This window comes from Symphalangus syndactylus, chromosome 13 (genome assembly GCF_028878055.3).
Source record: "Symphalangus syndactylus isolate Jambi chromosome 13, NHGRI_mSymSyn1-v2.1_pri, whole genome shotgun sequence".
Lineage (NCBI taxonomy): Eukaryota > Metazoa > Chordata > Mammalia > Primates > Hylobatidae > Symphalangus > Symphalangus syndactylus.
The window spans coordinates 32,751,133-32,763,554 of NC_072435.2; the positions used below are offsets into that span (position 1 = coordinate 32,751,133).

At 53.2% G+C, this 12,422-nt stretch overlaps 1 protein-coding gene across 1 annotated transcript in view; it reads right to left on the reverse strand.

The window, feature by feature from the left end:
* The window catches only part of C3 (complement C3), a 42,619-nt gene extending 33,152 nt beyond the window's left edge, over positions 1-9,467 (reverse strand). The window contains exons 1-11 of the mRNA XM_055240183.2: positions 9,279-9,467; positions 7,992-8,184; positions 6,939-7,104; positions 6,786-6,856; positions 3,014-3,108; positions 2,828-2,910; positions 2,654-2,744; positions 1,992-2,094; positions 1,774-1,900; positions 1,094-1,209; positions 853-1,002 (exon numbers count right to left, since the gene is read on the reverse strand). Of these exons, the coding sequence (XP_055096158.1) occupies positions 853-1,002; positions 1,094-1,209; positions 1,774-1,900; positions 1,992-2,094; positions 2,654-2,744; positions 2,828-2,910; positions 3,014-3,108; positions 6,786-6,856; positions 6,939-7,104; positions 7,992-8,184; positions 9,279-9,352 (1,269 nt within the window). The 5' untranslated portion in view covers positions 9,353-9,467. The remainder of the gene's footprint in view (positions 1-852; positions 1,003-1,093; positions 1,210-1,773; positions 1,901-1,991; positions 2,095-2,653; positions 2,745-2,827; positions 2,911-3,013; positions 3,109-6,785; positions 6,857-6,938; positions 7,105-7,991; positions 8,185-9,278) is intronic.
* Between the last annotated feature and the right edge of the window lie 2,955 nt (positions 9,468-12,422).

Sequence of the window (12,422 nt, forward strand, 5' to 3'; positions counted from 1 at the left end):
CTGGGAGGCCATCTGTAACCTCTGCAGCTGTCGTGAGACTTGCTTCCCTCCCAGTGAGGGGCAACAGAGCCACGTGCACAGAAGCCAGGAGAACTGAGAGCACCTCACAACAATGGGCCTGTCCCAAACACTACACAACCCTCCTTGTGAGATTCAGGCTCCTTCCCCCGTGGGAGTGGAAAGGCCGTGCGTGGATGGAGCGCCTCTCCGTGTAAGTGGAAGGAGCAGGGCATGCAAGAGGAAGATTTCTGTTTTCTCAAACTGTGGACCCCTCTATGCAGACAGCAGGACCCCACTGTGCAGGACAGGACCTCCCTAGGCAAATGAGAATGTCTGTGCAAATGGCAGGACCCCACTGTGCGTGAGAGAACCCCTCTATGCAGATGAGAATATCTCTGTGCAAATGGCAGGACCCCACTGTGCGGGAGAGAACCCCTCTATGCAGATGAGAATATCTCTATGCAAATGGAAAGATCCCACCGTGCAGCAGAGAACCCCTCTATGCAAATGAGAATATCTCTGTGCAAATGGCAGGATCCCACTGTGCAGGAGAGAACCCCTCCATGCAGATGAGAATATCTCTGTGCAAATGGAAAGATCCCACCGTGCAGCAGAGAACCCCTCTATGCAGATGAGAGTATCTCTGTGCAAATGGCAGGATCCCACTCTGCAAGAAACTCTATACAGATGAGAATATCTCTATGCAAATGGCAGGACCCCACTGCGCAGGAGAGAACCCCTCTATGCAGATGAGAATATCTCTATGCAAATGGCAGGACCCCACTGTGCCAACACCAGGACCCCTGTAGCGTCTTCCCAGTGATGCGATTCTGAGGCTGGGCCCAGACGCACCGTGATGCTCAAGGGCTTCTGGCTGGGGTGTGTGTTGATGCTGAGTTTGGCCACGCCGTCTCCCTGGGTTAGAGACTGCACAGCGTCCTCGCCCTGGACTGCCACAGGGACTCGGTAGGCTGGAGAGCCATCGGGGTTTGTCACGAACACCTGTGATGTGGGGTGCAGGTGGGGGAAGTTTAGGGGTGTGGCTAGTGATCTCGGAGGGAGGAGTGGGACCCCTTCCCGCCCTGGGTCTCACCATGAGGTCAAAGGGCATTCCTGGTTTGAAGTACTTGGGTGTCTTGGTGAAGTGGATCTGGTAGGGAGAGGTCACGATGGGGATCCCGCTGCGCTCCGCCTGCACCATGTCACTGCCTGAGGGGACCAGCTGTGAGTGTAGGCTCCTGGGCCACCCCTCAGGATTAGACCTCCTCCCTCAGAATGGACCCCACCATCAGACTAGGCCTCGTCCCTCAGAGTAGAGTCCACTTGCATACTGGCCCTGTGCCCCCCATCAGACTGGACTCCACCTTTATACTGGCCTTGTCTACTCCATCAGACTGGGCACAGGCTTCATACTGGGCCTGTGCCCCCCATCAGCCTGGACCCCGCCTTTATACTGGCCCTGCCTCCCCCATCAGACTGGACCCATCTTTATACTGGCCCTGCCTCCCTCATCAGACTGGACACAGACTTCATACTGGGCCTGTGCCCCCATCAGACTGGACCCATCTTTATACTGGCCCTGCCTCCCTCATCAGACTGGACTCCACCTTCATACTCAGCCTGCCCTCTCAGACTGGGCCTACCCCATCAGACTGGACCCCACTTTCACTCTGAGCCTCCCTCCTTAGACTAGGCTTTCTCTTCTGACCTGGTCTCCCCTCTCAGACCGGCCCACCTGGTGGTCCTGAGCCTGACCTTCAGACTGGGCCTCACCTGAGTGCAAGATGACGGTGACAGACACGTACAAAGACTTCCCCACCAGGTCTTCCGCTCGGGGGTTCTGCACCCCGTCCAGCAGTACCTTCCGGCTCAGCACGGTGTCCCCCGAGCCATCCTCAATCTGGGAAGGGAGAGGAGGCCTCAGAGAGGGGAGCAGGCTCAGAGGAGGCGGGAACTGGGGCAGGGATCAAAGCGGCTTCTGTCTGTGGTACCGGAATGCGCTTGAGGGATTCAGGCAGGGAAATCCTCTGTTCGCCATCCTGGATCCCGAAGATGACAAAGGCAGTTCCCTCCACTTTCTTCCCGTAGAGGAACCTACGGGGCAGATAGGGAGGGCTTCAGGTCCGTCCCTCCTGGAGAACGGGATCTCCCCCAGCTTCTCCTGCCTGTGCTGAAGACTGGAGCCCCCAACCCACTGCTGGCCTCTCACCTGGCCCCACCCCCAGCCCCCCACCTGACTCCACCCCCAGTCCCTCACCTGAGTCCACCCCCAGCCCCTCACCTGACTCCACCCCCAGTCCCTCACCTGAGTCCACCCCCAGCCCCCCACCTGACTCCACCCCCAGTCCCTCACCTGACTCCACCCCCAGTCCCTCACCTGACTCCACCCCCAGCCCCCCACCTGACTCCACCCCCAGTCCCTCACCTGAGTCCACCCCCAGCCCCTCACCTGACTCCACCCCCAGTCCCTCACCTGAGTCCACCCCCAGCCCCCCACCTGACTCCACCCCCAGCCCCTCACCTGACTCCACCCCCAGCCCCCTCACCTTACCCCACCTGCAGCCTCCCACCTGGTCCCACCCCCCAGTCCCCCACTTGGTCTTCACCTGGTCCCTCACCTGGCCCTTACCTGGCCCCACCCCCAGTCCCTCACCTGGCAGTGATGGTGACCTCCAGGCCCTTCTCGTTATAGATGTAGTAGAATTTCTCTGTAGGCTCCACTATGACCTCGAAACTGGGCAGCACTGGGGGAGAGACGGCGCTGGTGGGGCCGGCGCTGGGCCAGGCATTCCGGGCGCTGCCTCCCCCCAGCCCCTCCTCCTCTTACCGTACTCCTTCACCTCAAACTCAGCGGAGAAGACCTGCTGCGGTGAATTTTCGTAGTAGGCTCGGATCTTCCACTGGCCCATGCTGTGAGGAGGGCGGATGAGTGGTCTGCTCAGGCCTCGGAGCCCCCCGCTCCCTCTCCTGGGATAGGGGAGCCCTGAGCCCCCTCCTCAAGAACCCGACATACTTGACGAGTTCCGGAATGTCCCAAGACAAGGGCAAGATGCCAAACTGGTTCTGAGAAGACAAGGAGTCCTGCTTGACGGGGATGCCTTCCGGGTTCTGTGGGAGGCAGGAGGGAAGGATACAGGATAAAGTGGCTCTTCAGAGGCTGGGCTTAGCCTCTCAGCTCTCCCTGACCTCTCTGTGTCTGGACATTCTCTGTGCACAGTGTCTACTGTGGTTAAGAACAGGGACCTGGGTGGGCGCGGCGGCTCACGCCTGTCATCCCAGCACTCTGGGAGGCTGAGGCAGGCGGATCACCTGAGGTCAGGAGTTCAAGACCAGCCTGGCCAACATGGTGAAACTCTGTCTCTACTAAAAATACAAAAAGTAGCCAGGCATGGTGGTAGGCACCTGTAATCCCAGCTACTCAGGAGGCTGAGGCAGGAGAATCGCTTGAACCCGGGAGGTGGAGATTGCAGTGAGCCAAGATCACTTCACTGCACTCCAGCCTGGGAGACAGAGTGAGACTCTGTCTCAAAAAAACAAAAAACAAAACAAAAAAAAAAAACAAGGACCGGAGTCAGTCAACCTTAGGTTTGAATCCCTGCTGTGCCACTTACAAGCTGTGTGACCCTGGGCAAGTTACCTAACCTCTCTGTGCTCAATGTGCAAATCTAGAAACAGGAGATAATAATGGCACCTACTGTATTGGCTTGGGACATAGTTCGTATGAGTAGGGGCTCGTTTTTTCAGTGTCTCTCTGAATACTAATAACTAGTAGTGTCATTTCATCTGCTGCCAACATTTAAACATCATGAGACATCACTGCACCACAGCACTCCAGCCTGGGTGAAAGAGCGAGACTCCATCTCAAAAAGTAATTTATTAGGGCGAGCGCAATGGCTCAAGCCTGTAATCCCAGCACTTTGAGAGGCAGAGGTGGGAAGGCTGCTCAAGGTCAAGGGTTCAAGACCAGCCTGGGAAACATAGGGAGACTCCATCTCCACAAAATATTTTTAAAATTAGCTGGATGTGGTGGCGCACGTCTGTGGTCCCAGCTACCCTGGAGGCTGAGACAGGAGGATCACATGGGCCCAGGAGGTCAATGCTGCAGTGAGCTGTGATTGTGCCACTGCACTCCAGCCTGGGCAACAGAAGAGATCCTGTCTCAAAAATAATGATAATGAATGAATGAATAAATAAATAGTTTAAAAGAAATTGTAGAGAGGTAACAGGGATCAGGCAAGTGGCATGTCTGAAGTCCATGAGCTGGCTTTAGGAATTAAAACACATAAAAATCTGTTTTTCTTTTTTTTTTTTTTTTTTTTTGAGACAGAATCTTGCTCTGTCACCCAGGGTGGAGTGCAGTGGCGAGATCTTGGCTCACTGCAGGCTCCGCCTCCCAGGTTCACACCATTCTCCTGCCTCAGCTTCCCGAGTAGCTGGGATTACAGGCGCCCGCCACCACGCCCAGCTAATTTTTTTGTACTTTTAGTAGAGACGGGGTTTCACCATGTTAGCCAGAATGGTCTCGATCTCCTAACCTCATGATCTGCCTGCCTCGGCCTCCCAAAGTGCTGGGATTACAGGAGTGAGCCACCGCACCTGGCCAAAAGTCTGTTTTTCTAGCTTCTGTTGGAAACAAGGACATTTCTGTGGATAGTGTACTCTGGTTAGCAGGAGACATCTAATTGGAGATGGGCAACTGTTGTGCCTTTAAAAGAGGTGTGTGGTCTCTGTTCCCCACAGACCACATCAATCCCTAAATCTAGATAATTTTTAAATTTTTTTTGTAGAGATGCAGTCTCCCTACCTTTCCCAGGCTGGTCTTGAACTCTTGGCCTCGAACAGTCTTCCCATCTCTGCCTCCCAAAGTGTTGGAATTACAGGCTTGAGCCATTGCATTTACCCCAGTTATTTTTTGAGACACAGTCTCACTCTGCCACCCACACTGGAGTGCAGTGGTGGGATCATGGCTCACTGCAGCCTGGAATTCCTGGGCTCAAGTGATCCTCCTGCCTTAGCCTCCTGGGGTAGCTGCGACCACAGGCATGCACCACCACACACAGCTGTTTTTTTGTTTTAACTTTTCTTTTTTGTAGAGACAAGGTCTGGCTATGTTGCCCATGCTGGTCTCGGACTCTTGGGCTCAAGCGATCCTCCCGCCTTGGCCTCCCAAAGAGCTGGGATTACAAGTGTGAGCCACTGCACCTAGCCTTGTATGATTTCAATATATCCTCATGATAATTCTATGAGAACACCCTCCTTCCCCTTCTCTCCTCCCATCCTTCTCACTTCTTCCGGTAAGTTTTTTATTCAGCCCAACTATATACCAGCATTGTGCTAAGTTCAGGTGACAAAACCCTTGAACAAACGTAACAATTCCTTCCTGGGTGGATTTAGGTTCAATAGAGGGTGAGGCGAGGGGAGAAGCAATTATCAAATGAATAAATCTCATTTGCAGGACATGGCAGGAAGGAGGAGTGTGTGTGGGCGGGGAGGGGGGGCGCTCAGGGTGGGTATTTGCGACTTTATAGGTTATTCAGAGAGACTTCATTGTAAAATGGAGACATTGGTGATATTCGAGCAAAGACTTAGAGGAGGAGAGACGACGAGCTGTGTGGATATTTGGAAGAAGAGGGTTTTCTTGAGAAGAGGGCACGGCAGGTGCCAAGGCCCCAAGGCAGGACTGCACCTGGGTGTTGGAGGAACAGGGAGGAGGCCCATGTGGCTGCAGCAGAGTGAGCAAGGGGGACACAGGGAAGAGGGGAGGGCAGGGAAGGGACAGGGCAGGGTGTGCAGGGCCTTGTGGGCTGCAGGGAGGACTTGGGCTTTGACCCATAGGAAGGTGGGAGCCATGGAGGGCTGTAGGCAGAGGAGGGATGGGCCCTGACTCAGGTGCTCACAGGCGTCCCCTGGCTGCCGTCGGCAGAATAGATGACATAGAATTATCTGTCATGATCCCAATATTCAGATAAGGTAACTGAGGCTCAGGGAGGTGAAGTGATCAGGGGTTTAACTGAAAGCAGAATCCAGAGACACTTGCACTGCTCCCTGGGGTCTCCCTGGATCTCCACCTTGTCTTCCGACCTGTGTGTGTGTGTGTGTGTGTGTGTGTGCCATATGGTGTATTGTGTGGTTGTGTGTTGGGTTGTGTGTTGTGTGTGCTATGTTTGTGTGCATTGTGTTGTGTGGTTGTGTATGTTGTGTGGTTGTGTGTGGTGTGGTTGTGTTTGTTGTGTGTGTTGTGTTTTGTGTGTATTGTGTGTGTGGTGTGTGATTGTGTGGTTATGTATGTTGTGTTGTGTGGTTGTGTGTTGTGTGTGGTGTGGTTATGTATGTTGTGTTGTGTGTGTTTTGTGTGTATTGCGTGGTTGTGTATGTTGTGTGTATTGTGTTGTGTGTGTTGTGTTGTGTGTTGCGTGTGGTGTGGTTATGCACGTTGTGTTGTGTGTATTGTGTTGTGTGTTGTGTGTGTTGTGTGGTCGTGTATGTTGTGTTTGTGTGTTGTGTGTTGCATTGTGTGTGTGCACATGTGTCTGCATATCTCTTTGCCTCTGTGTGTGTGTGTTGTGTGCTGTGTGTGTGCGCATTGTGTGCTGTATGTGTGTGTTGTGTGGATGTGTGTGTTGTGTGGGTGTGTGTCTGCACATCTCTTTGCCTCTGTGCCTCTGCCACTGCACCTCTTCCCGTGTGTCTTTCTCTGTCTCTCTCGATCTCTTTGTCTCTCCCGATCTCTTTGTCTCTCCTAAGCCTGTGACCCTGCTACCCCTGGGGCACCCTCTGGCTGGTACCTCAATGTTGACCACGACCGTCCGGCCCACGGGTAGCAGCTTGTGGTTGACGGTGAAGATCCGATAGAGAACTGGGGAGAGACAAGGAGGCCTGGTGAGACCCTGGCCCACCCACGCCGGTGCCCCGCCCTCTCCAGCCGCCCCCAGCCTCACCTGTGGAGCCGGGGGTGTAGATGGTCTTGTCTGTCTGGATGAAGAGGTACCCGCTCTGAAGGCTGACCAGCACCAGCTTCTCCACCACTTGGGCCCCAAAGGCGGCCTGCACGGTCACGAACTTGTTGTGCCCCTTTTCTGACTTGAACTCCTTGTTGGCTGGGATCTAGGCGTGGGCAGGGCATCGTCAGGGGTCTGTTCTAAGGCCCCGTACCCACGATCCAGCTTCTGGATCTTGGGCTAGGTCCCTCCTTGCCTGCCCATTATTCTTGGTCTCCCGGAGTGGCCATTTTGGGGAGGGAGGGACATGTGAAGGAGGTGCGAGGGGAGAGGGGGGACCAGGGAGGGGACTCAGAGGGAAGAGGTCACAAGGAGGAGAGAGCTTATAGGAGAAGGGGCTCAGAAGGGGCAGGGACTCAGAAAGGGGAGGGGCTGACATGGGAGGGGTTCAGAAAGGGGGAGGGACTCAGGTGAGGGAACTTAGAAAGTGATGGAGACTAAGAGGGGAGGAGTTCCGAAGAGGAGACTTCGAGGGGGAGGGGCTTGGAAAAGGAAGCAATTCAGTGGGAGGGACTTAGAGGGGGAGGAGACTCAGAAGGGGTGGAGTCTCAGAGAAGGGAGGGGCTTAGAAGGGGAGGAGACTCATAAGGGGTGGGGTCTCGAAGGGGAAGAGATTCAGAAGCGGTGGGGTCTCAGAAAAGGGAGGGGCTTATAAGGGGAGGAGACTCAGAAGGAGTGGAGTCTCAGAGAAGGGAGGGGCTTAGAAGGAGAGGCAACTCCGAAGGGGTGGAGTCTCAGGGAAGGGCAGGGCTTAGACGGGAAGGAGTCTCAAAAACGGTGGAGACTCAGGGAATGAAGGACTTAGAAGGGGAGGAGACAGAAGGGGAGGAGCTCAGAGAAGGGAGGGGCTTAGAAGAGGAGCCTCAAAAGGAGTGGAGACTCAGGGAAAGGCAGGGCTTAGAAAGGGAGAAGACAGAAGGGGAGGGGCCCAGAAGGAGGGGGAGTGGGCGTGGCTGTGGGTGTCAGCAGGGTCCTGCGCCAGTCTGCACTCACCCTGATGGTGACGTTGCCCATGTGGCTGGTGGCAGGGCTCAGCACGGTCTTCTCACTGGACAGCACTAGTTTTTTGCCTGGGAAGTCGTGGACAGTGACAGTGACCGGAACATCCCCTTGCGCGTCGTGGGCCTCCAGCACCACGGTCTCCTCGCTCTCCAGCCGCAAGATGTTGGGGGTGATGACAGAGTACCTGTCGGAGTGGGGCGCGGGAGTGGGGCTGTCATTCCTGGGATGTGAGACGCCAGTCCTCACTGGAGTCAGCGCCTGGCAGGCTGTGTGCCCCAGCCCCTGGTCCTGGAGAGGATCCAGTGACTGCCGGCGCACTTGCCAATGCCAATATCTTCTCTGGGCACTGCCACCGTCTCAACCACATGGGCAGGACAGCAGCCACCATGACTCCCACTCTCAGCCAGCTGGGCCTGGCCTTTGAAAGCCTGGGCAACGAGGGGCCATGCATCCCACCAACCCCTGAACCTCCAAACCAGAGTCAGCCACTCCTCCAAGTCTCTGGACTTCCAGACCCACAATCACCTAAACCCACACATGCCCCAAACCCTAAACCTACCTCTCTAAACACTCAAACTCCCAGACACCCTAAACTCTACATACCCAAACCCACATACACCAAAACCTCTAAACCTCAAATCTTAGAGCACCCCAAACCCAGCCTAAACCTCCAACACCCCAGTCCTAATAAATACAATCAATTCCAAATACCCCAACTATACATGAACCCGAAGTAGCCAATCTTTAAACCCACACTGAAAATTGTAAGTCCCCAAGCTGCAAACTCCCAAATCTTGTAAAGTCCAAACCTCCGAGTCTCCAAATCACCCCAACCGCACCATCGCGGAACACCACGTACACCCTAAACCAACAGATGACCTTGATTCTAGAAACATCCCAAACTCCAATTCCACCATACCTGGATTCTATAAACACCCAACCCATAAACACCCAAACTCACAGGCAGCCCAAATTTATATAAACATTCCCAACCTGCTAACACCTGAATCCACAAACACCCAACCCATAAACACCCAAACTCTCAGGCAGCCCAAATGTATATAAACTCCAATTCCACGATACCTGGATTCCACAGACACCCAACCACAAACACCCAAACTCACAGGCAGCCCAAATGTATATAAACATTCCCAACCTGCTAACCCCTGAATCCACAAACATCCAAATGCATCCTGAACTCTACAGGGACCTGGACCCCCAATGCCTGCTTCCGCCCCAGAAGCAGCCCTGTTTGTGGGTAGAGTCATAACCACTCACATGGGACTCCCCAGAGCCAGGGGGAGGTGGGTTAGTAGCAGGAGCAGCAGGCTGGGACCTGAGGTGGGTCCCATGGTGCTGGGACAGTGCAGGGTCAGAGGGACAGAGGGACAGAGGGAGAGGAAGGGGAGGAGTGAGCAGTGCCTGCTGGAGCTGGCTTTTTATCTGGCTCCTGCCTTTCCCCCACTCAGCCCCCCCTCCTCCCCAGGGCCTCTCCCCTTTTGGGGCTGCCCCAGATTTCTCAATACCATTTCCTAAGTTTTTCAGTCCCTGGGGCCAACATGTCCGTGGGGTGAGTAACCTGAGGGCATGTTCCCCAGCAGCATGAATGTAGCTGCACCCTGCCCTGGACTCTCCCAGGGTCAGGGCCACCTGGTGAACACAGACCTTTCTCTGTTGGACCCACTTTGTAGTGGAAGAACACTAAGGTCTGGAGAACCCCCAACCGCAGATGTCTTGGACCTCATCCCCAGTTCACTTTTGGCCATGCGTTTATCAGTCAAACCCTTCCTAGGAATCTCTCTGTAGGCTGGGAGTCGGAGTCCCACTTCCAGAGGCTTCCATGCTGAGGGAGGGGAAGTAGCATGGGGGAGGGACAGAGCCCAGCACAGAAACTCCCAGTCTCATGAAATGTTTTCTAGCTCATGTGCAGGGCAGGGAAAAAAAAAGAAGAAGAAGGAGAAATGTTTTCCCCAGTGAAATAGAACTCTGCTTCTTGGAGAGTCAGGGAAAACTTCCTGTAGGAGGGGACATTTCAGATGGGCTTTGAGGTATGTGTAGGAGTTCACTATCCAAGTGAGTTTATTTTCCAAGGAAGCTCCCCTCACTTACCCTTGTCAGGATGCCTGAGTGACTTTGATGGTGAAAAAAGTCATCACTGAGGAAAGTCCTCATTTCCAGAGCTTTTGTACCTGTCTTATGTCAACATCCTCTTAGGATATTAAATCGTATTTTGTGTGTGTGTGTGTGTGTGTGTCTGTGTGTATAATACATGCATATTGATTAACATCTAAAATGTACAAATGTGTGTAGAGGGAAAGGTAGTCTTCCTCCCATCCCTGTTGACAGCATATTCTTTTTGTGTTTTCCTTTTTAAAATTTTTTTTTCATTCTGTCACTCAGGCTAAATCGCAGCGGTGCAATCACAGCTCACTGCAGCCTCAACCTCCTGGGGTCAAGTGATCATCCCGTAGCAGCCTCACAAAGTGCTGGTGTGAACCACTGTGCCCTGTGGACAGCACATAGTACATACTATTCTTCCTGGTCTCTTCAGTTAAATCTTGGGTTTCGTTTTGTTTTGTTTTTTCATGAACAATATACCTCAGAGGCTATTTCACCTCAGTGCGCAAAGAACTTCCTCATTCTTACAGGTTACGGGCCTCTTGTTATATTGTGAGAAAGTAACCAGCCTGCTATTTTGGGGGGGATATTTTGTTCGTTTGGGTTTTTTTTTTTTTTTTTTTTTTAGGGTCTTGCTCTGTCACCCAGGCGGGAGGGCAGTGGTGCTATCTCAGCTCACTGCACACTCCACCTCCCGGGTTCAAACAATTCTCCTGCCTCAGCCTCCGGAATGGCTGAAATTATAGATGAGCACCACCACATCTGGCAATTTTTGTATTTTTAGTGGACACGGGGTTTCACCATGTTGGCCAGGCTGGTCTCGAACTCCTGACTTCAAGTGATCCACCTACCTCGGCCTCCCAAAGTGTTGGAATTACAGGCGTGAGCCTCTGTGTCCAGCCACCAGCCTCTTATTGATGGACAGACTGACATCTGTGGCTTCACACCAGGCTCTCTGCAGTGAATAAGCTTGAACCTGCATTATTTTCTGGCTCTGAAACTAGCTGTGATCTTTGGGCAAGCTACTGATTACCGCCCTGAGCCTGTTTGTTCATGGAAAAGGAAACCTTTACCACCTACTTCATAGAGTTGTTGTTGCAATGAAAGGAAATACGTAGGGTCAATCTCTGAATACATTGGTAATCTTGCTAGATATCACCAAATTCCCCTGCACAGAAGTTGTATTGATTTACACACTTATTACCCCTGCATAAAATGAATTGTCAGTTTCTTCCACTGCCTCATCACAAGGGCATGTCGATAAACTTGAAGATTTTTGCCAGCCTTATGGGTGAAAACTGGTACCCTGGTGTCATTTTTTTGTTTTGTTTTTTTTTAAATGGAGTCTTGCGCTGTCACCCAGGGTGGAGTGCAGTGGCGCCATCTCGGCTCATTGCAACCTCTGCCTCCCGGGTTCAAGTGATTCTCCTGCCTCAGCCTCCCAAAGAGCTGGGATCACAGGCATGCGCCACTACACCTGGCTAATTTTATTTTTTATTTTTTGTATTTTTCGTAGAGAAAGGGTTTCGCCATGTTGGCCAGGCTGGTCTCAAACTCCTGACCTCAGGTGATCCGCCCACCTCGGCCTCCCAGAGTGCTGGGATTACAGATGTGAGCCACCACACCCCGGCAGCTGGTGTCATTTTAACTGGCATTCCTCTGATGTTCTGCAGCATTACTGTCCAGGCATAGGAGGTGGATGGTGAAGGCAGGAGAAGGGTCTGTGGGTGGGGTCCCCTTATCCCTGGAGAGGCGGTTTCTGAAACTCCACTGAAGGGGTTAATGGGGAGTTTTCTCTGATTTCCTGTAAACCACTTTCTTTTCCGTGCCAGAGGTAGGGGGAGGCGTGGAGCATGAGAACAAACCTAGCGTCTGTCTGCAATGATTTCGACACACTCTTTGGAAGAGGAGGAGGAGGAGGAGGAGGAGGAGGAGAGAGAATGAAAACACCTGCTTGCTCTCCAGAATTGGGGTTCAGCTTTTGAAACTGCATCCCCTTGCCAGGTGCAGTGGCTCACGTCTGTAATCCCAGCACTTTGGGAGGCTGAGGCAGGCAGATCACTTGAGGCCAGGAGTTGGAGACCAGCCTGGCCAACATGGTGAAACCTTGTCTTTACTAAAAATACAAAAATTAACTGGGCGTGGTGGTGCATGCCTGTAATCCCAGCTACTCGGGAGGCTGAGGCAGGAGAATCGCTTGAACCCGGGAGGCAGAGGTTGCAGTGAGCTGAGATTGCACCACTGCACTCCAGCCTGGGTGACAGAGAGAGACCCTGTTGCCAAAAAAAAATAAAAATTAAAAAA